The 25,496-nt window shown below is 45.0% G+C and overlaps 1 protein-coding gene across 1 annotated transcript; it reads right to left on the bottom strand.

Moving 5' to 3' along the window:
* Positions 1-286: 286 nt before the first annotated feature.
* Slc22a16 (solute carrier family 22 member 16) lies at positions 287-24,991 on the bottom strand. The gene is given in 11 exon segments (XM_028890234.1): positions 287-397; positions 5,027-5,145; positions 7,300-7,819; positions 11,452-11,602; positions 18,440-18,593; positions 18,596-18,654; positions 18,656-18,699; positions 18,702-18,756; positions 18,758-18,821; positions 18,824-18,888; positions 24,939-24,991. Coding segments are annotated over 11 exon segments (1,395 nt in total).
* Between the last annotated feature and the right edge of the window lie 505 nt (positions 24,992-25,496).

Below are 25,496 nucleotides of genomic sequence, written 5' to 3' on the forward strand. Positions count from 1 at the left end.
TTCCTGGACAGTCAAGGATGAACAGAGAGACCCTGTCTCAAATAAACAACAAAAACAAAACAAAACAAAAAAAAATGTTACTTCAAATTAACCCCTTAATTTCCTTGCTAATGAGTTATAAACAATGCCTTGAAGTCAAATTTAACACCATCATGTAATTTTCTCATATCTCAGAGTTGTGGGGGAACATCCACAGAAAGAATGCATTTGTATTTAAAGGACTAAATATGATGAAATGACGGAGTGAAAAATAACAGGAATCCAACAAAAAAAAAAATGTGAATCCCTACCTTACAATTGTTGGGCACAGCTCTGCTGTGTAAACATAGATGAAGGCAAACACTGACCCTATGGCAGTTTTGACAGCCACAACTGCCACGTCTTCAAAGTCTTGTGACTCTGGGGACACATACATAAGGAAATAAGATGTCGCTAAAATTACTTAAAACTTTCTTATTCCACCAGGATGTTTTAAAACAACCAAGAGTTTTAATTTTCCTATTTGAATTTATTTTATAAACTCTACTCATGGACTGCATGATAGAGTTTCCATCTTTGTGAGACTCAGGGGGAAAGTTTTTACTGTGCCCTCCCCCAGCTCCGGAGGAATTGGAAGCCTGTCAGGAAGAAGGCTTTGGGCTGGGATTCACCCAAGTGGTATGTGTTCCTTGTACCAGTCCCAGACCCACCCCTCCCAGACCAGCAGAATGAAAGGAGCCTTCAAAGCAAAATACACACTGTTTATGAGTTATCTCTGAACACAACCATTTGTCTGTCTGTCTGTTGTGACTCATCCCTCAGCACCTCTCAGTTGGGGTCTCCACCCCATTTTCAGCCATCTCCAATGTGTTCCACTTCCAGGGTGGCTCAAGGGGACCTTCCACGATCTGCACCCTCCTTCATCTGGCAGGTGGATGTCAAGCTCTCTAACCTTGGGGTTCATGCGTTAAGAGTGGTAGCCCTGAGGCTGAAGAGATGACTCTGAGGTAAGTCACTTAATATACCCCCCCTTTTTTTTTTCACTATTGCAGTCCTTGAAATTTTTATTTAAAACAAGATAGCTCCAGTATCGCTTTGGCATAAGAGGGAGATGGGGGGAGAAGAGCGGGGGAGATGGGGGGAGAAGAGCGGGGGAGCAGGGGCAGCCCCGCTCTTGTGACCTCATGGCCCGCTCTCCCACCTGTCTCAGACATTGATGGAGGGGGTGGACATCTCTCCCCTGCACATCCTGCCTCATGATAGATGGGTGATGTGGACAGGTCATACTTAGTCCTATTGCAGAGGACCTGGGCTTTGTTCCTAGCACCCACATGGCAACTCCAGTTCTTGGGAATGAGACACTCTTCTAGCCTCCCAGTACACCAGACATGCACATGGTACACAGACATATATGCAGGCAAAACACCCTTACACACACACACACACACACACACACACACACACACACACACACATATATATATATGATATATAATAATAAAATTAATAACAATAATAATAATAACAATGACAGCACTGAATGACTCCTTGGAGCCAAATAGGAACTCCCTAACTCTGGCTAGATACCACACAAACTTCCTCTGAGCATGTAATTCATATTATGTTAAGTCACAGGTTTGGGTGGCTCCTAAGACTGATAGTGTCACAGTTATTGTCCTCAATATTGTGGGAGGCCACAGAGAATCTCTAGTCAGACCTTACTCAAGGTCAGATAATCCAAGCTTGCTTTACCCAGCAGGGCTGCATAATGGGATGATTTGGCCACAGGCATTGTTACCAGGTGTTTTGAAGGGTCTGCATTTGGCTGTACATTGTACTTTGATCTTGAAAGGGGGAGGTCATTTGCCTTTCCCCTTTGCATTGCATGAAAAACCCTTTGGAATAAATCTTGAGGCAACTGGATATTGATCAAGGGCCCTCCCGAAGCTATCCTGTGTCTCTGTCTTTCTTGTCGTCTCTGTCTATATTTCTATCTAACACTTCCTCATTCCTCTCCCCTCCCCACAAGAACCCTTCGACAGGTCAGAGCTGGACTCCAACAGACTCCCACACAACATTCGTTAAATGAATTGGTGTCCTGTTTTGTTTTTCTTTCCTGTGCTAGAGAGTGAACCCTGGGCCTCCACATGCCAAGCAAGCACAATACCACTGAGCTACAGGTCCAGCCCCAATTAGCATGAATAAAAAAAATAATCACTTGCACTACATTGACATTATCTCTGAGGGAGAGATTTTATTAAAGGAAATACATTTGAAATTGTGAGCTACTGCTTTATTTCTAAAATTCTCCATCAGCCACTCTCCTTTCCTTCCCTACTACTTAAGAAATGTAAACTTTTTAAAGATTCTGCTAGATTCAAAAGCGGCTGCCACCAAGCCAACCCGGCTACCTTTTAAACGGCATAGATCAAGTTCTCTCAAACTGTCAGGAGACTTCCCTGCCCCGAGTGGTTTTATTCATCTTAACTTGTGTGCCAACCACTTGGGAATTCAGAAATGTAAAACATTTGGTTCACCAGCCCTGATAACTAGGCAGTGTTACCAATAAAGGGGGTCACCTATAGCTTAAACTAACTTGCAAGCAACATGCAAAAGTTAAAATGCTTTGCTCTAACCCCTGCTACACTGTCATTTAATAGAGATGTTTGTTGAAGGAATTGACACAAACTATTCTAAAATACAGCTATAGTCGCCACAGTTTCCAAATTAGCATTAAAATTCAGGCTCCGGTAGCACTGGGGTTAGGGGTCTTCTAGAGCCATGATTATTGTATGTGCTTGCGCTTCACCAAAATACAGTGACGAAGAAGTCGCCTCCATCACGCAAAGGAGCACTTCTCATTAGGAAACTGCATCTTCAAAACCATGGTTTGGGCTACAGAGATGGCTCCGTGGTTAAAAATGGGTACTGCTCTTGTAGAGGACTCAAGTTCAAGACCCAGCACCATCAGGTGGCTCACAGCTGCCTATAATTTTGGCTTCAGGGAGATCCAGTGCCTCTAGTTCCCACAGACACCATGCATATGCCTACACATAGGTGCGTGTGCATGTACACGCGTGTACACAGACACACACAGACACACACACACACACACACACACACACACACGCATTTAATTTTTTAAGTTAAAAAATATAATTGCTTAGGTCCAACTTTCTCAAAAGATTAATGTATATTACATTCAGAATCACTGGCCGGCCGTGGGAAAGGCAGAAATGGTCTGAGTGTTTGACTCATCGGCTCATTCAAATGTCCCAATGGCTCCTCCACTCAGGTTTCTGATCTTAGAACACTGGCCTGCACGTTCAGGCTAGCTCCCACAACTCGGACTAAGCCACGCCCTCCTGCCCCTCTCTCCGGGACAGCGTTAAAAGTTAGCCTGTGCTGTGACTGCCAGCTCTCTCCGTTCACCATCCTTGGCTCCCCCATGCTCTCCGTCATGTACATTATTGCTGAACTAAATCGCGTGATGGGAAACTTCCTGCTACCTCTGAAAGCCTCTGAAAATCAGATTTCTCCTTCGTTCGGGAGACTGGTCCAGAGGTTTCTCAGAGGGTGGAGGCATGGCCCGGAAGTGCTCTGAGGAAGCTCCTCTGGTTCCCCAGTCCCTGGCCATCCCTCTCATGGCCACTGTCGTCCTCCCTGTCTCTCTCTCTCTCCCTCTCCACGAAGCTTCTCCTCCCCACACTGCACTATTCCTGTCTAATGTCCCATCTCCCACCTCGAGAGGCATCCATTCTAATAGACCTCATCCCTGAATGGAACTGTGTGTCAGCCCCCTTACCCAGTGAGTGATGCTCTGCAGGGAACCATGCAGTCGGCCTGGCCTCGCTGCCTAAGGTCATTGGTTTCTCAGGTTCTGAGTCCATGGCTCCTGGGGCATAATGCGCCTTCCGGTTCCTGAGAGACTGACGCACTCCTCAGGCAGTGAAGCGTTCAGGCTGTGTGTGTTTCTCTGTGTGTTCCCTTAGTAGTCAAGGACGCATGGGAACGTGACAGCACAGTTGGTCTTAGACATTGATCTTGTGGACCCTGTATGGCTTGTAAGCTTTACTGTATCCTGGCCACTACAGCTGTATGGATCCTGGCAATTGCCATTATCTTCCGTTTCTGATAAAGGCATGAAAAGTCTGATTGCTCTCAATAAAACTGTCACAGCCTCAGCTATGCCGTGGCCCCTCCAACCTGACCTGATTTCATTCCTTGAGGTTGTACCAATGGCATTGGCCCGGTAAGTAAACACGGACGCTTACAATGCTCTCCTTGGTTTGTTTAACACTGATCACGTGTCACCTCTGAGAGGTGTATCACCCTAGACACGTTCCTCCCTCCCTCCAATTCACACAAATATGCCACCAGCCCCCTTCCCTCATCCCGTTTGTTTTTTGTTTACAGAAACTTGATTCGCTTGTCCTCATTCCATGCTGCATAATCCTTGCTGGATCAACCCTGCTGAATGGATAAGTGAATGAGTGTTAAGCTCCATACAGTGCCCTGCGGGTAGTACGGTAGTACGGCTCAGTTGGTAGAGTCCTTGTTTGGCATGCATGAAGTCCTGAGGTTCCGTCTCAAGCACTGGATAGAGCCGGCCATGGTGGTATAAGCCTGCAATCCCAACGCTTAGAAGAAGTTCAGGGTCATCCTTGGCTATATAATGAGTTTGAGGCCAGCCTGAGCTACATGAAACCCTGTTTCAAAGAGAGGAAATTCCAGAACCACTGGCAGATGTAATCAGCTTCCCTCCCAGGAAATAGTTGGGTTTCTAAAATTGCACCATTTTTGGCAAGTGGGGTTATGGAAGAGATAGATAGATAGATAGATAGATAGATAGATAGATAGATAGATGATAGATCCCACACACACACACACAGTATTTACATAAAAGAAACAAATGTGTTTTTAAGATGACACCTTTAAATATTATCTATATACTATGTCTACATGTCTGAATCGGTCTTCATACTAAAAAACACTAAAAGTCCATGAAACTGCCACAGCCATTCCATAAATAAATGAAATGACTCACCAGGGGCATGGCCACATACACCGCACGGGTGAGCAAGGCTGACAAAAGGCAGAAGTCCACGGTGTTTCTTCTTCCCACCCTCTTCAACATGAAGAAGTAGGCAGGAATTTCCACAGCACCTGTCACTGAGCTGAAGAGGGCTGTGTGAGACCACTGCTCAGACACACGGTCACCCCACTCGTCAGCCCACCACCCAGAAGGAGCCGGCAGCCCACTCCCTGCTTCCCAGGCTTTAACTCACTGGTGCGAGACAAGTGTTTCCTGTGACTGGAAGAATCCTCGGAAGCCCTTTATGCTGCCCTAGGAGCAGAGCTCTCTAGGACCCTGTGCTGCCCAGAGGTCTGGGCTCCGGAATGAACGGAGAAAGTGCAGAGAGTGGGAATCTTGTGCTGGGCAGAACTGGGAGACAATGGTTTGGATGTGTAATTTCAAACAAGTGAAAATGGAGGGCACAGACTGTGTAAGACCCCTGTCGTCACCAACAAGCCAACTGCGTTTAAGCACCCTGATTTCTACCATCCGCCTCTAGTCATGAAAGTAACACAAGACCAGTGTAACGTAGTTCTTAGCATGGGGTGGGGAAATCAAACCCGTCCACCACGGACAAATCCACCTCAACAGCTCCGCTCCTCCTAAAGAATGTTGGCGTTACAGCCAGTTGTAAAGAAGGTCAAGACGCTTCCTCCTCTACGTTTTCAACAGTGCTGCCTCTCACTTCAAAACTATTGTTTTGTGGCACAATAAACTTCTAAACTTAAAAAATTGATGTGATTTAATTTTTTGACAAAATTAAAGTAGTAAGCTGCTAACTAAATAGGAACTAATTACATTAATAACAATATATATATATATATATATATATATATATATATATATATATATATAAATTTTTTAAAGATAGGGTCTCATGCATACCCAGGCTAGCCTCAAACTCACTGTTTGGTCAAGGTTAGGGTGACCTTGAAGTTTTGATCCCCTGCCTCTGCCTCCTGAGTGATGGGACAGCTCAAGCCACCAGGCCCTTACTGATGTAGTGCTGGGCATTGAACCCAGGGCTTCAAAGATGCCAGGCAAGTACTGTGCCAACTGAGCAATAGCCTGACTCCCCATTTACCAGATTCGAAACCGAAGGGAAAACATTTTAAAATCTAATAGTCCCCCGCTGTGGAACAGGGTCTTTGTCTTGGATCTCTTCACTTGGCTAGAAGAATGAAGAAAAGCCTGAACCCATACATTTATAGATCCATTCATGCACAGTTCCTTACCTTAGGGAATCAAAGCTTGACTCTTGGACCCAAAACATGAAACTACTGGATCCAGCTGTTCCAGGAAGCTTCCCAACCCCCTCCATGTACACTGCACCCAGCTTCTGCAGCTGTTTGCTGCCATTCTTGAAAACTACATCATTTCTCAAACTGACATACGGAGAGGGGTGGGCTTTTCTTATAGACTTGTAACATTGGCTCCCAAAAATGTACTTCTTAAAATGATTTCTCTCATAATTCTTGCTGAGTGATAAACAAAAATAAATATGTCATCAGGGTACTTTGATGAGAAAATATGATATCTACATATAAAATGGTAAAAGCCATATTTTTCTAAAGATAATATAACGTAGCAGTCCACACCAAAACAACCAGTGCAGAGCAGATAGAGAAATACAAATTTCTAACATCTCTCTGGGTCTCCCCACCCTACCTATTTAGCTAACGTTTGGTTATCCTTGGAGTTACAATCTGCCGTATCTAAAGTTGTTCTAGCTTTTACTAAAAAATAAATAAACATGACAACAATAATAGTTGCAAGCAATGAAGTTCTTTTTTATTTTTTACAAATTAAGGGCATTTGGAAGGGCTCAAGACTTGTTATATCAAAAGAAAAGCAACTTACTTAGAACAGTGTGTTGTAAAAGGATTTCATTCATGCCAAGCCATGGAACATTTATGTTGCATACGGAGGTAGGATGCATAGAAAGAGAGCTGAGTATGCACAGGCCAAACATTCTAGAAGTTATCTCTGGGAAGAACTACAGGCTAGGGATGAAGGAAGGAAGGAAACAAGGAAAATGGGGAATTAAAATAAAAAAGAGGGGACCCAAGCCCTTGTAACTTTTCCTTTTTTCAGACAAATATGACACTCATCCTATGGTATAACGACACTAAAAGATATCACACTAATATGGTCACCAATGTTGCTCCTAGCTTTAAAAGATAATCACAACACACCAGAAACTTGACCTCGACAGCCCTAAGGAACATGTATTTCCCACTTACCCACTAGGAAGAGGTATAGGTACTCATGCTCTCTTCCCCAAATAGTCAGGTAGTATCCAAAACTTGCTGTGAAGAAAACCAGCCAAATGATGGGAGTCCTTTTTGCAACATCCGGGTCACAAAACAGATCTGCTAGGCCGAGCTTCCTGATGCCCTTGCAGTTTTTACCACAGGACCTATTCATGTCCAGTGATAAAAGCTCTTCCAGGTGACAGGAGCCCGATTCATCCCACTCAGCCATGGTATCGACGGTTCCTTGTGCTTCTCTGTATCTCCCTTCTGAGAGTAACCAAGCAGGAGTCTCCGGGAGCATCCAGTAGCACGGGATGAAAGGGGCAGTCACTGTGCACAGGATGATCTGATAAAGCCACCGGGTTTTGACTAAATAGCTTGCCAAAGCCACCAACATTACTCCAATACCAAAGAAGGTATCCAGATGCATGGATGCCCACGTGCGAGACTTCTTGCCGATGAACTCCATCATGTAGACAAAGACCACCACAAAACAGCCGCTTGCAGGCTGACAGACAAGTAAGGAAACAATACAGTTACAATGACTGGGAGGGCTGAGACCCTCTGCAAACTCACTTTAGTAAGAAATAATCTTTCTTCTGTAATCTTTTATCTTTCTCCACCCTCCCTACTTCAGGAGCAAACATGAGAAGACTACAATAAAAGTATTAGATGCCACTCTGTTTAAGAGTTCCATTATAAGGCGGATTTATTTCTTAGTTTCTTCTGAAAGCACATACCTTCGTATCTGTATGTCGTTGTTATATCCTAAGTGTAAAATAGGTTCAAGGTTTTATGGGGACCAATGGGAAAAAAAGTAGACTTGGTTAAAACTTTATTTTGACAGGCCACAACAGTAAACAAATTAGATTTGATCAAAGTTAAAAACGTCTATACTTCAAAAACTATGACCAACAGAGTGAAAAGACCACCTACAGAATTAGAGAAAATACACTGAAGTCACGTGTCTGGTAAAGGATTATACAGAGAACTCCTTACAGCAAAACAAAACGCTCAGAAGACCAATTCAGTTCAAAAATGGACAAATGATCCAAATGATCTGAGTGAGCATTTCACAAAAGTTACCGAAGTGACCGAAAGCACGTAAGAAGGTATTTGACATCACTGTTAAACAGATGCAGGTTGGTGACACACCCTCATATTCTCTAAGACATGGCCCAGGGCTGGAGAGATGGCTCAGTGGTTAAGAGCGATGACTTCTCTTACAGAGAACTGGGGTTCGACTCCCAGTATCCACATGGCAGCTCACAATTATCTGTAACTCCAGTTTGAGGGGATCTAATGCTCTCTTCTGGCCTCCGAGGGCATTGCACACACGTGATACACAGACCTACAAAACACCCAGACACCTAAAATAAAAATAAATATTTTTCAAAGACACCTACTTTAAAAAAAAAAAAACAGAAAGGAAATGCTGGGGATATAGAAAATTGGAGTCCTTTGTGCACTGCTGATAGGAATGTAAGATGTAAAATGGCCTCTGTGGGGAGCAGTATGGCAATTCCTCAAAAAATAAAAATATTACACAATCCAGTAAATTCACTCCTTCGTATATAACCCCCTCCAAGAAATGAAAGGGAAGCAAGACCTCAGAGAGGTGTCCATGCACCAATGTCAACAGCAACAAATTCACAGCAGGTAACAGAAACAACCCAGATGTCCATCCTCGGATGAACAAGTAAGAGAAAGTGTGGGATATTCAGGTAACTGCCGTGCGGTCCTAACTACAAGGTAAATTCTGGTGTAAGTTAAAGAGGATTTAACTATGAGGATATCGTACCAAGTGAAATAAGAGAGTTACAAAAGAATAGAAATTATCCTGTACCACTTGAGGTAGCATCCAGTAGTCAACATCATAAAGACAAAACGTCCTGCTCATCAGGGGCTATGAAGAGGGGGAAGAGTGAATTATCATTTAATGGCCAAAGAGTTTTGGTCTTGTAAATGACAAACATCGTTAGACATAACCTGCCCAATAGAAGTTTGGTAATTTTTTTTATTTTGAAAATAATGTTGTTTTGCTATTGTTTTATTTATCAGTACATAGCCCAGGTTAGCCTCCAACTTGGGATCTTCTTGCCCAGTGCTGAGGGTATAGCCTGCACTACAACCCCTGGCTAAAATATGCTTAACTTTAATTTAGCAAAACTCAGATCACAAAAACAGTATCTCCATGCTCTTGTGATGAACAAAGATTAAACCAAATGATCAGTTCTAGATGGTCACGGTGTCACGTGCCTTTTGTCCCAGCACTGAGGAGGTAGAGGCAGATCTCTGTGAGTTCAAGGCCAGCTAGGGCTGTATAGTAAGACTCTAGCAGAAAAAAAATAAAGTCCAACATGAATAACTGTGAGAAAAATTAATCTCTGCAACCATTCCCAGCTGATGTCTTATTTTTGAGAATTTCATACATAAGTACTATATATTTATTTCTCTCCCCCTCCAACCCTTCCCATATGCCCCCTCTCAAATTTAAGACCTCTTCTTTAATTACTAGTGTTTTACACACACACACACACACACACACACACACACACACACACAACTTGATGTTGCTGGTATCCATATGTGCTTAGGAATGACTTTGGATTTGATAACCTCTCAGTGGGTCTCATCCTTAAAGAACTCTGATTCCCCCTCCTTAGTGACCATTCGTTTCCCTCAGCTATTCAGGGGTGGGACCTGGTGATATTCCCTCCAGGTTGGAATGCCAGCTGGTGGTGTCATCGTACAGGACTTGTTTAAGTGACCACGATGCCAAGACTTCGTGGGTACAGCTCCCTGTTGTGTATGGACTATATCAAAACCAGCGTCCTGGTCCTCTGCCTCTAACAGTCTTTCTCCGCTCTTCGGTGACCTTCCCTGACCTTTTGTGCAGAGGTCCTGTACAGATGGATCAGTTAGGGCTGGGCACTCCATACTCAGTTGTTTCCTGCATGGTGACCCGGTGTGGACTTCTGTGATGGTCTGTGTCTGCTGCCAAAAGAAGTTTCTTTGATGAGGGGTGAGAGCCATACCCCTATATGGTATGCGTATGAAGGTAAATATCAGAATGTGGTTGGGGATCAGAGTGGCTTAGGAAAGCTGGGGTAGTAGATTGTCCTCTTGGGGCTATGACCTCACCAGCCATGGGAAGTTGGCTGGATCCACAGCACTAGCTGAGCTATCTCAGTGACCCAAGATGTTTATAAGTTGTGCACTTTTATGTGCAAGATTTTATTTATTTGTCATAACAGATAATCTGCACTCAACTGGGCAGTGGTGGCACACGCCTTTAATCCCAGCACTTGGGAGGCAGAGGCAGGTGGATCTCTGTGAGTTTGAGGCCAGCCTGGTCTACAAAGTGAGTTTCCAAGACAGCTAGGGCTGTTACACAGAGAAACCCTGGAGTGGGGAGAGGATGTGCACTTGTGTTCACATACACATAATTTTAAAATAAAATCTTTTAAAGAAATCAGTGCTGCTGCTGCTGCTGCAGGAAGCCTGTCTAGAAGTCTCGGCCAGCATGGGAAAGCACCCTTGCTTGCTGACCCACTTCCAGTTACGGTGCCGAGCAGCCACCGGCTCTGTGCCAGCTTCCGTCACTGTGGGTGCTTACACTCCACGCCACTGAGTCCACCGGCAATCCATGAGATGGGTGTCATCGTCCAAAGTTTACAGAATGTAAACTGTGGCCCAGAGGGGCTAACCTGAGCTCAAAGAGAGCAGAGCTAGCAAATTCACACCTATCCATGACTCCCCTGCTCCCCATAACCCGCACAGGCTTCCTGTCTCCTCCACATTCTGCAAAGTCATTCACGAATGACTTTAACAGTACCCTTTACCTGTCTGGTGTGTGCATAGAGGTTCCAACTAGACCAATACAGTCACTTAGAAATTAAATAATGCTTTCTTAATGACAGGCCATGTGCCAAGCAGAGCCAAACCAAAGATTTATTCCTAGTAAGCAGCAATTTTTTTTTTTCATTTTAATGAGTGCCATGCTAAACAGAAGGTATTAATATTCACAGAAAGTTTTCTGCAGTGGCCAAAGATCAGTCAGCCTGTGATCTCTTTCAGTAGATCCTAAACAGGTAAATAAAACAAACATAAAGGAGCTAAACTGAATATTCAATAAGCACAACTCATCATAGCAAGAAAAAATCGGGCTGCCATGAAGCTGAAATAATCAAATATATGGATTGATGCTACTCGGAAAAAACAAACAAACAAACAAACACAAAAACCACACCACTGCTCATGCACCAACAGGGCCACTCATCTTCTAAACCTGAAAAATAAATTAAAACCACAGTGGGAAATGCTAGTGTGGTTGTCACAGTTTAATCAGCCTGTCCTGTTCATGAAGGACCAATGTTGCCAACATTATGTATTTGATTTCTATTACCCATTTATTTTGAACAAATCATGATTAACCCCCGTCTTCAGGAGACCAGCCTTTCAGTGGGGAGGCCTCTAGTTAAGCTGCTGATATGCACAGCGAAGCACTCTGGGCCTTGCCCTTAGAATTGAGTGAAAATTTGCCCTTTCCCAGCCTTCCACCCTGTTTGTTTATTTTCCCTGCTGGCTGATTCCACCAGTTGAGGCTGCCACAGCTAACCACCTTTAAAAACTGATCCCTGGGGCTGGAGAGATGGCTCAGTGGTTAAGAGCACTAACTGCTCTTCCAGAGGACCCGGGTTCAATTCCTAGCACCCACGTGGCAGCTCACAACTGTCTCTAACTCCAAGATCTGACACCCTCACACAGACATACATACAGGCAAATACCAGTATAAATGACATAAAAGTAAATAAATCATATATATATATATGACCCCTGGGGCCTGAAAGATCCCTGGGGCTCTGTGGTTAAGTTAAGAGGACTGGCTGTTCTTGCAGAGACCAGGATTCACTGCCCAGAACCTGCATGGCAGCTCACAGCTGTCTGTAACTCCAGTTCCAGGGGATCTGACACCCTCTTCTGGCCTCTGTGGGCACCAGGCATGCAGGTGGTACATATATTCATGCAGGCAAAACACTCATACACATAAAATTAAAATAAATAAATCTTTCAAAATAACACTGGCATCTTGCTACCTTCTACTCCTGAGTAGTATCATAACTGAGGGGGGGATTTCTTGGGGGAAAAAAATCAAGTAACATTCCTGACATTTTGATAGGATTCAAATCCTTAAAATAAAGCCTTTCTGGGTAAAGATGGCAGTTTTTAGTAGATTCACAAAGTTGTGCAACCATAGTCTGTCTTATTCTGAGACCTACACATCACCTCCCCAGAAGAGGTGAACTGAGGCGCCCCCACGCCCCATTCCCTGTCCTCCTAACCTCTGGAAACCACCAATACATTTTGTCTCCTTGGCCTTTTGGGAAACTTCATCTAAGTGGAATAAACAGCATGTGGCCTTCTGTCTGTCTTATTTAAACTGGCATCGTGTTCTCATGATTCACAGCGTGACTCAGTTCTTCATTTCTTTATTATAGCTGAATAATATTCCCTCGGGTTTTCAATTCCTCGGTGAGCACACACTTGGTTCTTTTAATGTTGCTCTGAGCATTCCTGAACAATGTTTTTCGGGAACTTGCTTTCGACTCTCCTGGGTTCATTCACTCCATTTGACTTTTTGTAGAACCGCCAAACTGTTTTCCAAGACGGCTGCCCTGGTTTTACCGCCTCACCAGCACTGGGAGTCACCGTTCCTCCACATTCTCACCAGTGCCTGTAGGTTACTTGCAGCCATCCCAGTGAGAAGAAGGAACCAGTATGCCACCGTGGCCCTGCTACATTGTGCTAATGATTCATGATGTTGAGAACTTTTTCAAGTGTCTATTGGCCGTCTGTACTTATTCTTAGTGAAATACTGATCCTGAGTCTCTTGTGTGGTTTTAAATTATTTTTTAATGTTGAATTTTAAGAGTTATGTATATTTTTGTAAGTGTGGTGGTACATACCTTTAATCCCAGCACTCAGAAGGCAAAGGCATGTGGATCTCTGTGAGTTTGAGGCCAGCCCAGTCTACCTAAATAGTTCTAGGACAGCCAGGGCTATGTACAGTTTTCTCAAACCCACCCCACAAGAAGAAAATTATGTATATCTTGGAAACAAAATTCTTGGCAGATATATGATTTGAAAATACACTCTTGCCTGTGTGTGATCCTTGGCAAATAGTTTTAAGGAGATAGATATTAAATATGGATGCATGTATTCTGCTCAGTAGGTTTACTTGGGACAGCAAATGAAATACAATTACACAGGAAACTGTCATGGCCACGGCCTTTGTGTTAGTTAAGGATCCTATTGCTGTGATGAAACATCATAACTAAAAGCAAATTGGGGAGGAAACAGTTTATTCTACTTACACTTCCATATCATAGTCCGGTCAGAACAGGAACTCAAACAGAGTAGGAACCCAGAATCAGGAGCTGATGCAGAAGCCATAGAGGGGTGCTGCCTACTGGCTTATTCCCCATGGTGTGCTCAGCCTGCTTTCTTATAGATTATAGGACCACTAGCCCAAGGATGGCACCACCCACAATGGGCGGGTGGGGCCTTACTAATTAAGAAAATCCTACAGCCGGATCGATATTGTGAAGGCATTTTCTCAGTTGAGGTTCCTTCCCTTCAAATAACTCTAGCTTGTGTCAAGCTGACATAAAACTAGCCAGGACAATTGACCCCCTTGTCAACTTGACACACAAACACATCACCATTAACCTTTCCTTTCTTGTTTATCCCCAAGATCTCACATTAGTATGACCATCACAATATAAAATATTCCAAATTTTGAAAGTCTCACAGTCTTCAACAATTCAGTCTCTTTAAAAATCCAAAGTCTTTTAAAATTCAAAGTCTCTCAACCCTGGGATCTTGTAAAATCAAAAGTCAGTGCATCAGGAGGGAAGATCCAGAGCACAGTCACAATCAAATCAAAGCAAAACCAAATTCCAACAATATAAATAACTCAAATATCAATTATCCGAGATCCACTCATGATCTTCTGGACTCCTCCAAGGAGCTTGAGTCTTTTCTCCAGCCCCGCCCTCTGCAGCACACACAGCTCCTGTTCTAGGCTCCAGCCGGCTCCACTCCACTGCTGCTGCTGTTCTTGGTGGTCATCCCATGGTACTGACATTTCCAAAACGCTGGGTCTTCTGCTGCAACCGGGCTGCACTTTCACCAAGAGCCTCTCATAGGTTCTCCCGTGGTGCCAAGCCTCAGCTTCTCTGCATGACCCCTTCAGTCCAGGGCCTTCAACTACCACTGAGGCTGCAGCTTCACCAATGGCCTCTCCTGGCCCCTCACAGTGCCAAGCCTCAGGGGCTCTCCATGACCCCTTCACACCTTCAAAACCAGTACCATCTGGGTGACTCTTACACATGACCAAGTCCGGTTGCCAGCACAAGGTACAACCTTGGCCACCTCTGCAATGCACTGACTCTCAGGAAATGCTTCCCAGAAGATTTCATCTCTCTCTCTCTCTCTCTCTCTCTCTCTCTTCTTTCTTTTTTCTTTTTTTTTTTTTTGTATTTCAAAACAGTGTTTCTCTATGTATACCTGGCTGTCCTGGAATTTGCTCTGTAAAGTAGGCTGGCCTCGAACTCACAGAGATCCACCTGCCTCTGCCTCCCAAGTGCTGGGATTAAAGGCATGCGCCACCACTGTCAGGCAAGGAAGCTGGTCTCTTCTTAATCACCACTAAATTCTCAGCTCCAGCTGACCAGCATTAAGTATCCCAGCAAAGTAAAGTTTTGCTTTAGTGGTTCTGGGATCTTGTTAATCATGGCTGATTCTTCAGCCCCAGCTCACCAGCACCACAGAATCTTAATTCAAAATAACAAAAGGGCCCGTCGAGTCTTTAAACTTCCCTCAGGAACTCCACAAAGCAGGCCTCCATCCTCACCACCCTTGTCTTCCAGGCTCCCACAGAACAGCTCACCAAGCATTAAGCACTCAATGGCTTTTCTAACCTAAAGTTCCGAAGTCCTTCCACAGTCCTCCCAAAACACGATCCAGTCTGTCACAGCAACACCCTACAATCTTGGTACCAACTTCTCTTAGTTAGGGTTTCTATAGTTGTGATGAAACACCATGACCAAAAAGCAAGCTGGGGAGGAAAAGGTTTATTCGGCTTATACTTTTTGCATCACAGTTCATCATTACAGGACAGGAACTCAAGCAGGACAGGAACCTGGAGGCAGGAGCTGATGCAGAGGCCATGGAGGGGTGCTGCTTACTGACTTGCTCCCTGTGGCTTGCTCAGCCTCCTTTCTTATAGCACCCAGGACCACCAGCCCAGGGATAGCACCACCCTCAATGGGCTGGGCCCTCCTCCATCAATCACTAAGAAAACGCCCTGCAGCCGGATCTTATGGAGCCGTTTTCTCAGGTGAGGTCCCCTCCTTTTAGATGACACTAGCTTGTGTGAAGTTGACACAAATCATCCTGCAGAGCTTTCCTTAGGCTCCTCAGCTTCCACACACATCAGTAGGGACTGCTGGCTGAATTCATGAGAGGGGTGCCTACGGGTGCCATCGGAGACCTGAACAGCACCAGAAACTCTTTTAACTGTTGCCGATGAGGCCCTTCTGCCACGCCACCGATGTCTTCACTCTCTGCAGGAGAGCAGCCACCTCTGATGACCGTAGACCATCAGAGGATGATCCTCAGCTTCCTGTCCTGCCCACTTGCCTGCACAGCCAGCACCCTCCCACCTCATCTACCACCTAATCTACCTGGATCTTCTTTTCCATCTTTTCTAGCTCCTTCCTTGCAGTTTGATCTCTTCATCCTAAACGATAACCTTCTCTTGAACCCATGGCGCCGACAGCCAGCTTGCGTTTACTTCGTCATGTAACAGACGGACTGCACCGCTGGCTTGTTACCTGTCTTCGTGTCTTCCGGCCCAGGTCACTCCCCTGCACTCTTCCGCCCTATAGGGCTACAGTCTTTCATCATGATTACAGGTGGTATTAACTTTGAATATCCCATGCCCATCTTTTCCAGCATCCAGAGATAGTGCAAGCTGCTGAAGGACCAGGCATGCCATTCTCTCTCCTAGTACCTTCTGGCAACATCACCCGCTACCCAGGCTTCTAAATCTTAGCACATGTGCATGCACATGCGTGCACATGGCGTGTGTGCACGCGCACGCGCACACACACACACCAGCCTCCCCCGCTCCCTGCATAGTCATCACTACATCGTTTCAGAATGCCTCCCAGATAAGCCTTGGTCCTTCCCTGTCCACTTTCCCTGCTTTCCCTCCACCCTCCATGGTTTACATCGTGGCTTCCAACTGGTCTTTCTCACTCACATCACTACACCACCCACCTCTATAGAAAGTACCCAATGCTGGCCCTACTTCTGCATCTGGTCGTTTCCTTTATCCACCCTTCTCTTTTGCTATTCAAACCTGCCTTGAGCCGGGCAGTGGTGGTGCACACCTTTAATCCCAGCACTCGGGAGGCAGAGGCAGGCAGATCTCTGTGAGTTCGAGGCCAGCCTAGGCTACCAAGTGAGTTCCAGGACAGGCTCCAAAGCTATGCAGAGAAACCTTGTCTAAAAAAAAAGAAAAAGAAAGAAAGAGAGAGAGAGAGAGAGGGAGAGAGGAAAAAAGGAAGGAAGGAAGGAAGGAAAGAAAGAAAGAAAGAAAGAAAGAAAGAAAGAAAGAAAGAAAGAAAGAAAGAAAGAAAGAAAAGAAAAGAAAACCTGCTTTGAATCTGCCAGACACAGAGGAAAGAACTCAGTTTGCTTTTGAGTTCCTGATGTGGGTTTTTCAGCATCCGTTCTATGGAGCAAAGGTATCTCAGCACATTTACTCAGTGCACAGATTGCATCTGCGTGAAATATGTTTAGTTTCAGCCTCGAGCGCTGAGCACATTTCAACCAAAAATGCCTAGATGATAATTTGTGCGCCCATCTGCCAGATAAAAACAGCGATCTCAGCACCTACGAGCTTTCACAGTAACAGGAATGGCCCCAGCCACGACAAAGTCCTGCTATTCTCTTCAGACATATTCCCCAGCTGTCTTGGGTTGCTATCCCCTAGAGGCAAGGCTTTCTGACTTAAGCTGTTGTCTTTAAGTCCCCAATGCCCAAAACACTTGTAAAACTCACAGCTGTGAAGACCGAACACATCCATCTCTGTTTTGGCAGAGGCACTTAAAAGAGGAGTCTGTACGTCCAAGATGAAGTTTGCCTTATTTTAGAGTTCTACATTTGTTTTAGTGTGAATGCTTAAAAACATGACTGTTCTGTGATTTGTATGATGGCATGCCCTCCAAAATTAGTGTTGAAATACAATCCCCCAAATGCCCAAGATGATCATTTCACAAGGACTCCTTCCTCCTGAATGGAATTAGACCCTTATAAAAGGACTCAAGGTTGACAGGGTAATTCTCCAGCCCTCCCATCCCATCCCCGCTTCTGTGTGAGGACATCGTATTAATCTCTGGAGACTGCAGCAACAAGACACCATCTTGGAAGCAGAGAGCAGCTCTTCACCAACCATAAGTCCTTCTGACGCCTTTATCCAGGACATCCCAGTCCCCAGGAGTGAGAAATAAATCCCTATTTTTAATAAATTACCAATATGTGGCATTCTTGCTACGGCAGCGCGAAGAGACTTCCACAAACCAGCGAATCAGATTTTCATATTTATAGATACTATGGCCTAAGGTCAGGCTACCTCTCTTTAAAATCAAGTCTGTTTAAAGGAAAAATAAACAAAGAAATAACCATTATCCATCAAGTGGCTATATGTCTGGAGTAGTTTCTTCTGCATTTATCTTTTCAAGAAGGCTTCAGGGTGAATGTTTTTTTGGGGGGGGAGCTCAGTTTATAAAGTAGGATTCAGAAACAGGTGAGCAAGTCAATTTTCCCAGCAAGTGCAGCTGATAGGCAGTACACACAGCATCAAAGCCCAGGCAAGCTGCTCAATTACCACTGTGTTACTCTGCATGCCTTAGTGCCGGATCAGTAAGAGGGTACACTTTAGATAGGAAGTATGAAAATAACAGGAGCTTTGAACGTGATGCTCTGTCCTGCCAGGAAACCCAGACAGAAAACTGAACCCTCCACCATGCAACAGTGCTAAATATTTCATTTTTACCTGTCAGAAAGGTAGCCAAAAATAATTGCTCCCAGCAACATGCCGAATATAAACAAGAGCTGGATCATGTTTGCATACCATTTCTGGTTGCAGACCAGGTTCAGGCTGCTCCCCACAGAACTTCTGCATTTAATTTGGTCGCATACATAGCAATGTCGAGATTATAGTCACTGCACTCATAACCCAAATGCGACGTGTTCTCCCTCCAGTCCTGCTACATCTGTGAGCTCCCAGATCTCCCCATCCTGCAGCTCCACTCTGTAACGTGATCTTTCTGGTCTGGGGACCTCAGGGCCAGTATGTCCTCCACCTCCAAAAGATAAGTTGTGGAAAATAGCCTTCCGAACTTTGCCTGGGGGCTTAGAGGCATGCTCGGGATAATCGACGTGTACTGGATGCCACAGGAGATGTTCTGGCAGACACGAATGAGATGCAGGACTGTCTGGAACCTGTAAAGAGAAGAGAGGACTGGTTGTTATATCTGGCCTATGGATGGGAGAAGGACACAAGTAAGTATGGAGGGACTCCATCTGCTTAACCTTAATACACTTATACACATATAGATGGGTAAATGCAAAAATAATTATAGGTGCTTCTCTCTTAAGTGTGTGTATGTGTATATATATATATATATATATATTCAAGTACATGCACTAAATTTTAATTTCATCCTTATCTCAGTAAGTCATTCCAACATACAAGTTTGCAAGCTAGTTCAAGTTTATTGACCAAACAACCTTTACTTGGCAAATAAGTCATGGAGAAGATTGGAAAGCCAATTTAACTTAAGAAAACTTATGTACTAATTTTTCTAAACCATACGTGAGCGTATCTCTACTTTTCAACATGCAATTAGAGCACTGGATGTCACCATTTACCCTTGAAGGTAATAAAACCTGCTCTCGCTGTGACCAGAAGTCAACATCCACAGCCCCAAACTTAAGTTTCTTCATTCTGCCTCTAACTGCAGAACATTGAGATCTTGGCTGGTTCTCAGCAAGCGACTGGTTAAAGTTACAGGCAGCACACGCTGACACCTGGGAGATGCAGAATCTAGGTGTGAAATTTAAAGAGAGCCGCGGTGTACCCATTAGTATTTGTTTTTCAACTTGACACAAGGGTCATTTGGAAAGAGGAAATCTCAATGGAGAAAATGCTTCCATCCGATTCGCCTGTAGGCATATCGGTGGTGGGTTTTCTTGCTTTGGGGGGCCCAGCTCACTGTGGGCAGTGCCATCCTTGGGCAGGTGGTCCTGGGGTATATAAGAAAACAGGCTGAACAAGCCATGAGGAGCAAGCCAGTGAGCATCACCCCTCCATGACCTCTGCATCAGCTCCTGCCTCCAGGTTCCAGCCTTGAGTTCTTGGCTTCCCTCAGTGGACTATGACCAAGCAAGACATTTAAGCCTAATAAAGCTGTTCCTCCCCGGGCTGGTTTTGGTCAATATTTTTATCATAGCAATAGAAGAGCAAACTAGATATGCTGTTTATCTGAAGCCTTTGGGATTGTACCCAACCAGTCTCATCCTATGGAGTGGCTCCACCCGAGACCTCATACTCCATGATCATCTCAAAGGTGATTTGCATAGACACGCTTCCTTTCCCTAGCAACACCCACTGAGACAAGAGGGGCAGTCAGGGCTTGCCACATAGTGCGTTCACTAGTTTTCCATAGGAAACTAAACAGCCACACGCAGCCTCTTCCTCTAGCTGTAAATAATAAGGAGATGTTACCCTAGCAATGCTGTGTTTTTGTGTGACCATTAAACACGAATGTAGTGGTGAAGGAGATGGTGTGGTTGGTGAAGTGCCCTGCCACACAAGCAGGAGGACCTGAGTTCAGATCCCAGCACTCACATAGAAAGCCGGGTGAGCAGCAAGTATGTATAAAACCAGTGTTGGTGTGGTGACTGGGAGGAACCCTGAGACTTTGCTGGCCATGGCAGTCTCTAAGTGAGCTCCCGATGCTGTGAGAGGCCCTGTCTTAAGAAGTAAGATGGAGGAGCTGGAGAGATGACTCAGCAGGAAAGGGCACTTACTGCTGTTGGTGAAATTATTACGGCCACTCCACGTAGTGAAAAGGGAGGTTTATTTTGTGGGGTAACTTACAAGTGAAGGGATAGGCAACAGGGTCTGAGAAAGGTGTGGCACAGTCTGGCAGTGTTCTCTGGAGAACTCTGCTCGGTCTTATTCCAGCGTCCAGGGTCCAGGAACCAAGAGAGCCAGCTCATCCGGATCCCGGGTCTTCAGCATCCTCTCTCAGCCCCACCTTGTAAGTGTGACAGTTACTGAAGCCTTGATGGGGGTTGGAACTTCCAGATCAAAGCTGGAATGGCTACCCACTACATCTCCCCCTTTTGTCTAAATAAGAAGGTCCTAAACTAATACAAGACTATATACAAAGGAATGGTTATCAAATATTGTCCAGGAGTAATGAGGGATAATGACCTAGATAAGATGGAACTACAACCAATGCAAACAATATCAAGCAAGAAACACATACTAAAATCCAGAGAAGTATAGAGCATAGGTAAATGGTATGTTACAAAGATCATTCCAGCCGGGCGGTGGTGGCGCACGCCTTTAATCCCAGCACTTGGGAGGCAGAGGCAGGCGGATCTCTGTGAGTTCGAGGCCAGCCTGGGCTACCAAGTGAGTTCCAGGAAAGGCGCAAAGCTAAACAGAGAAACCCTGTCTCGAAAAAACCAAAAAAAAAAAAAAAAAAAAAAAAAAAAAAAAAAAAAAAAAAAAAGATCATTCCAAAAGAACCTGAATCTAATACTTAATATGGTCTATCTAAGATAATATATATATATATATATACTAAGTTGTAACTATAACTGCTAGTCTTCAATCACATCAAAGACCTGAGAAGGAATATAATGATACCTGAGAAATGGAAGATGGATGCAAGCAACTTTCAGGAATCTTGCAAGAGTAGACAGAGACAGCTGGCAGCCTGGACAATCACCTAATGTTTCTCAGCATTGTTGGTGCGTTCAAATTGGCTACAGGCCTAGAGTATCTGACAGACCATTTTCAGAAGCAGGAATTCTGAAAGACCATCTTACCCTGTCTTGGCAGAATTCAGAAGTCACTTTTCATTTTGTCCCACTTGTCCAGAAGGACAGCACTCATATTGTCAGCAGTTGAGGCAAGGGCAGTTCTTTGCGCAATAGGCCATTTTGTGCCAAAAAGACAAACTTCCAAATGGAAATGTCTTAGAAGCCCAACATTCTCTCGGGATCAAATTGGTGCTGCCAGGAGCAATTGTGTCTCACATCAACAGAATTCTAAGTTATTCAAATGCCATATTCTCTAGGTCTATGAAGTGTTTGAAGATTACCTGTCTATCTGATCTATGTATCTGTAAATCTGGATAACCTAACTAACATAACTATAGAGATGACAGGCATAGGTGACTATGAATCTATAAGTCTTATCTACTGAAATAACCTAAGGACTAAGGCTTCATGTAAACAAGGTAAACAGTCTATAAGCAAATGTATGGTAAAGGATGATGATTTCAAAATTGTGACAATACACAAGATATTTATAACAGAGGTAGGAATGTATAGTGCAATATGCAATATGACAATAATCTTAAATATATATCAGTATACAGAATATCTTAAACAGAAGTAGAACATACATACAGTATGACAGATATAAATTTACATTTGTATCAATATATGAATATTTCAAATAAGAGTAGAAATATGTGTACATTATAACAAATATAGTTCTGTATTTGTATCAATATACAAATTATCTTAAATAGGAATATGAAAATAGTTTATATTTGTATCAACATATAAGAATTCATTACAGTGCAAATTATCTAAGGCTGCTATTTTACTAAATTTGTTTACTAGTGTATACAATAATCTACCATAATACCTTATACCTATCCATTCCATTTTTTCTTTTCCCTTTTTTTTTTGAGACATCTTTTTTTTTTTCTTAAGGAGAATACTGAATTTAAAATGGATCTCAGGTCTTCAGCGTCCTCTCTCAGCCCCGCCTTGTCGGCGTGACCCTTACCGAAGCCTCAATGGGGGTTGGAACTTCCAGATCAAAGCTGGAATGGCTACCCACTACATACTGCCATATGAAAGGACCAGAATCCCATCCCACCACCCACATAAGGCAGCTCACAAACGCCATTCACTCCAGCTCCAACAGATATGACAGGCCCCCCCCCCCCCGCCTCTGTGCGCGCGCAGACACACACACACACATACACATACACGTATACACATAAATAAATAAATTTTGTTAAAAATATAAAATAATAAAATGGAGGGCAACCGAGGAAGACTTCCACAGCTGAACTCTGGCCTCCACTTGCACATACATGTGCACACACAGACACATACATATCCATACCACACGTACACAAAAAGACCAATGAGAACCAACGGCAAAAGCATGGGATGGCATCCAACAGGCACACTGACCTCACTTTCTGCTACAGACATTGGACCGTTTCCCCTGCCGCCAGCTGATCCCCAAGTCAGCCCTGCTCACCATCTGTCACGGGGAACTAGAGCAAGCCGGGACTTCCTGAGAACCTACTAGATAGTAAGACTTTCACATACATCACCGTGACCAACTACAAGCCATGTCTACAAACACATAGGCCACCTTCTCACACCCAGGGAGCAGTGTCTGACCCTGAGGACAATGGGAGCGGGGGGGGGGGGGGGGGGGGGGGGGGGGGGGGGGGGGGGGGGGGGGGGGGGGGGAGCAGCAGCCGGCATGTCTGAGTGACCGGTGCAGACATCGAACAGACTCCCTCTAGTCCAGACTGCCAGAACTCGCTAGGACAGGCTGCCTCAACACAGCAGTCCTGATCAGTCTCCCGATACACATGAGCGACAGACCATGATGACTAACAACCTTAAAAAACAAAACAATAACACAAACAAGAAAAAAGAGACACATCCGTCTATCGAAACTTCTTAACCAGAGTGCACAGAACCAGCCTTTGCTCTTTGTTGTTTCTTTTTAAAACAGTGTCTTCCAGAGCGCGTGTGGCTGGCAGGCGTCTGCGGGTGGTGACCTGCTGATGTCCATGAACTGTCAGAAGCTCATTTTAGTAAGGGGGACCTGTAGGGCCCTGGCCCCCATTTTGGGTAACTGTTGCCTTGCTTGCTGACCTTGATCTTGATATCCTCCCTATGCTAATTCCCCCCAGGTTCCACCCTCCTGAATGCTTAAGGGAAGTTCCTTGTCTGTGTATCCTACATAATGGGCGTTAACAGCTTAGATGCAAGATTGTAAAACATCTGTAGCGAACTTCTGCCCTCCGGGGTTCTCCCCTTGTGCTGTAAGCCTGTATTTAAGACCTCCTACCCCTTCAATAAACAGCATTTGGCATTAAAAAAAGAAAAGAAAAGAAAAAGAAAGAAAGAAACCAGAAAGAATCTTATTCACAACTTCCTCAAAAACAAACAAACAAACAAACAAAAACACCTTGGAATAAACCTAACCAAGGAAATAAAAGAGCTCTACAATGAAAACATAAAAAAAAAAAAAAAAGGAGAGAACCAGTTTCCACCAGCTGTCCTCTGATACCCATTTATGCGCCATGGCATGAGAGTGTACTCACATGCATGCATGCGTGTGCCTGTGCATGTGCAAGCACACACACGCACACACAGAAAAATAGTAAAATAGTTAAACAACAAAAAAATTAAAAATAAAACAGTGTCTTCCTATGTAGCCCAGGCTGGCCTGGATCTTCAGTCCATTCCTGTCCTGTCATCTCCCCCACACTGGAACTACCTGTGCGTGCCACTTCTGACCGTAATACATATTCCTGCCGTTATTTTTAAATGTCCACTTTTCAGATGAGCACGTGGTAAGTGAAACATCCAGGCCCATTGCAGTTCGTACATGGGAGGTGATCCCTTCGTCTCTGCCACTCTGCTGCGGGCGGGTCTTTAACCCCACCCCCTCCATTCTCCAGCCATTCACACAAAGACGCCAACCCCTCCTGTGCAGTGAGCATCAACTCAAGAGCTGTTTGTAAGCTCCCTACACAGGGTACCTGTCACGTGTTGGGTATCTTATATGACAACCAGCCCAGAGAACCGTCCCGGGCAGAGGGAGAGCCATCTGGAGCAGAAATAGGTAGTCATCCTGGACACCAGTGGGGCTGGCAGTTTGCCTACACCTGTGACTGTGCCTCCCAATCGTGGTCTTCTTTTTCCAGTCGATGATCTAGAGAGCACCCCAAGTCCCAATTTCCCCGTAGGGGCGCGACTACTGCCTGCACCCACCAAGTCCAAATGGACTCCAGAGCCTCCTGGGGCCAGAAGCCAAGAGGACAAGTCAGGTCATGGGGGGCTGTGGGCCAGGCCTCTGCATGCACGGGGCAAAGAGGGCGTGGAGAAGCTGTAGAACCCCATCCCAACAGACAGAACAGATGCCCCTGCGCCCCCAGCGCGTGACCCGCCCCATTCTGGCCCCATGTCCTTCTCTGCCTCCCTACCTCCCCAAGTGTCCCACGTGGTCAACAATCAGTTCCACGTTGCAGGACTCCATGTCCCTGTAGCAGATCAGACGCCCTGCTTGCCCTGCCCCCGCCGGGTGCCCCTGCCGGGGTGGCCTTCTGCCTGCCTTCCCAGCAGCCCACACGTCTTGAGGTGGCGACTCGGGGCATACCCCGCTGCTCCATTCTACGTGCTTTCAACCTCTGCCAGATGGTTCCTCACCCCCTCCACGCTGCTCCCACATCCCCATGATCCAGGGAAGCATTAGCATGTCTAGAAAACTTCATAAAATCAAAGCCCCTGGCTTAGCCTCGAGACTTCAAGAGCACCCCATCTTCAGCAGGACACGCCCTTGCTCCCTAAACTTTAATGCTTAAGAATCCACTGTATAGTGGGTTTTTAAGTGCACATTTATTTCTTGACTCCACTCCCGGTAGCCAAGCTGTCCTCACCCAACTCAGGAGCTGCCTACCTCTTCCTGCCCTGCCCACCCGTCAGCCCCCAACAATGGCCCTCAGTGTCAGGACTGCAGGCCAACTTGGCTTTCAATTCACACT

This window comes from Peromyscus leucopus, chromosome 8a, assembly GCF_004664715.2.
Source record: "Peromyscus leucopus breed LL Stock chromosome 8a, UCI_PerLeu_2.1, whole genome shotgun sequence".
Lineage (NCBI taxonomy): Eukaryota > Metazoa > Chordata > Mammalia > Rodentia > Cricetidae > Peromyscus > Peromyscus leucopus.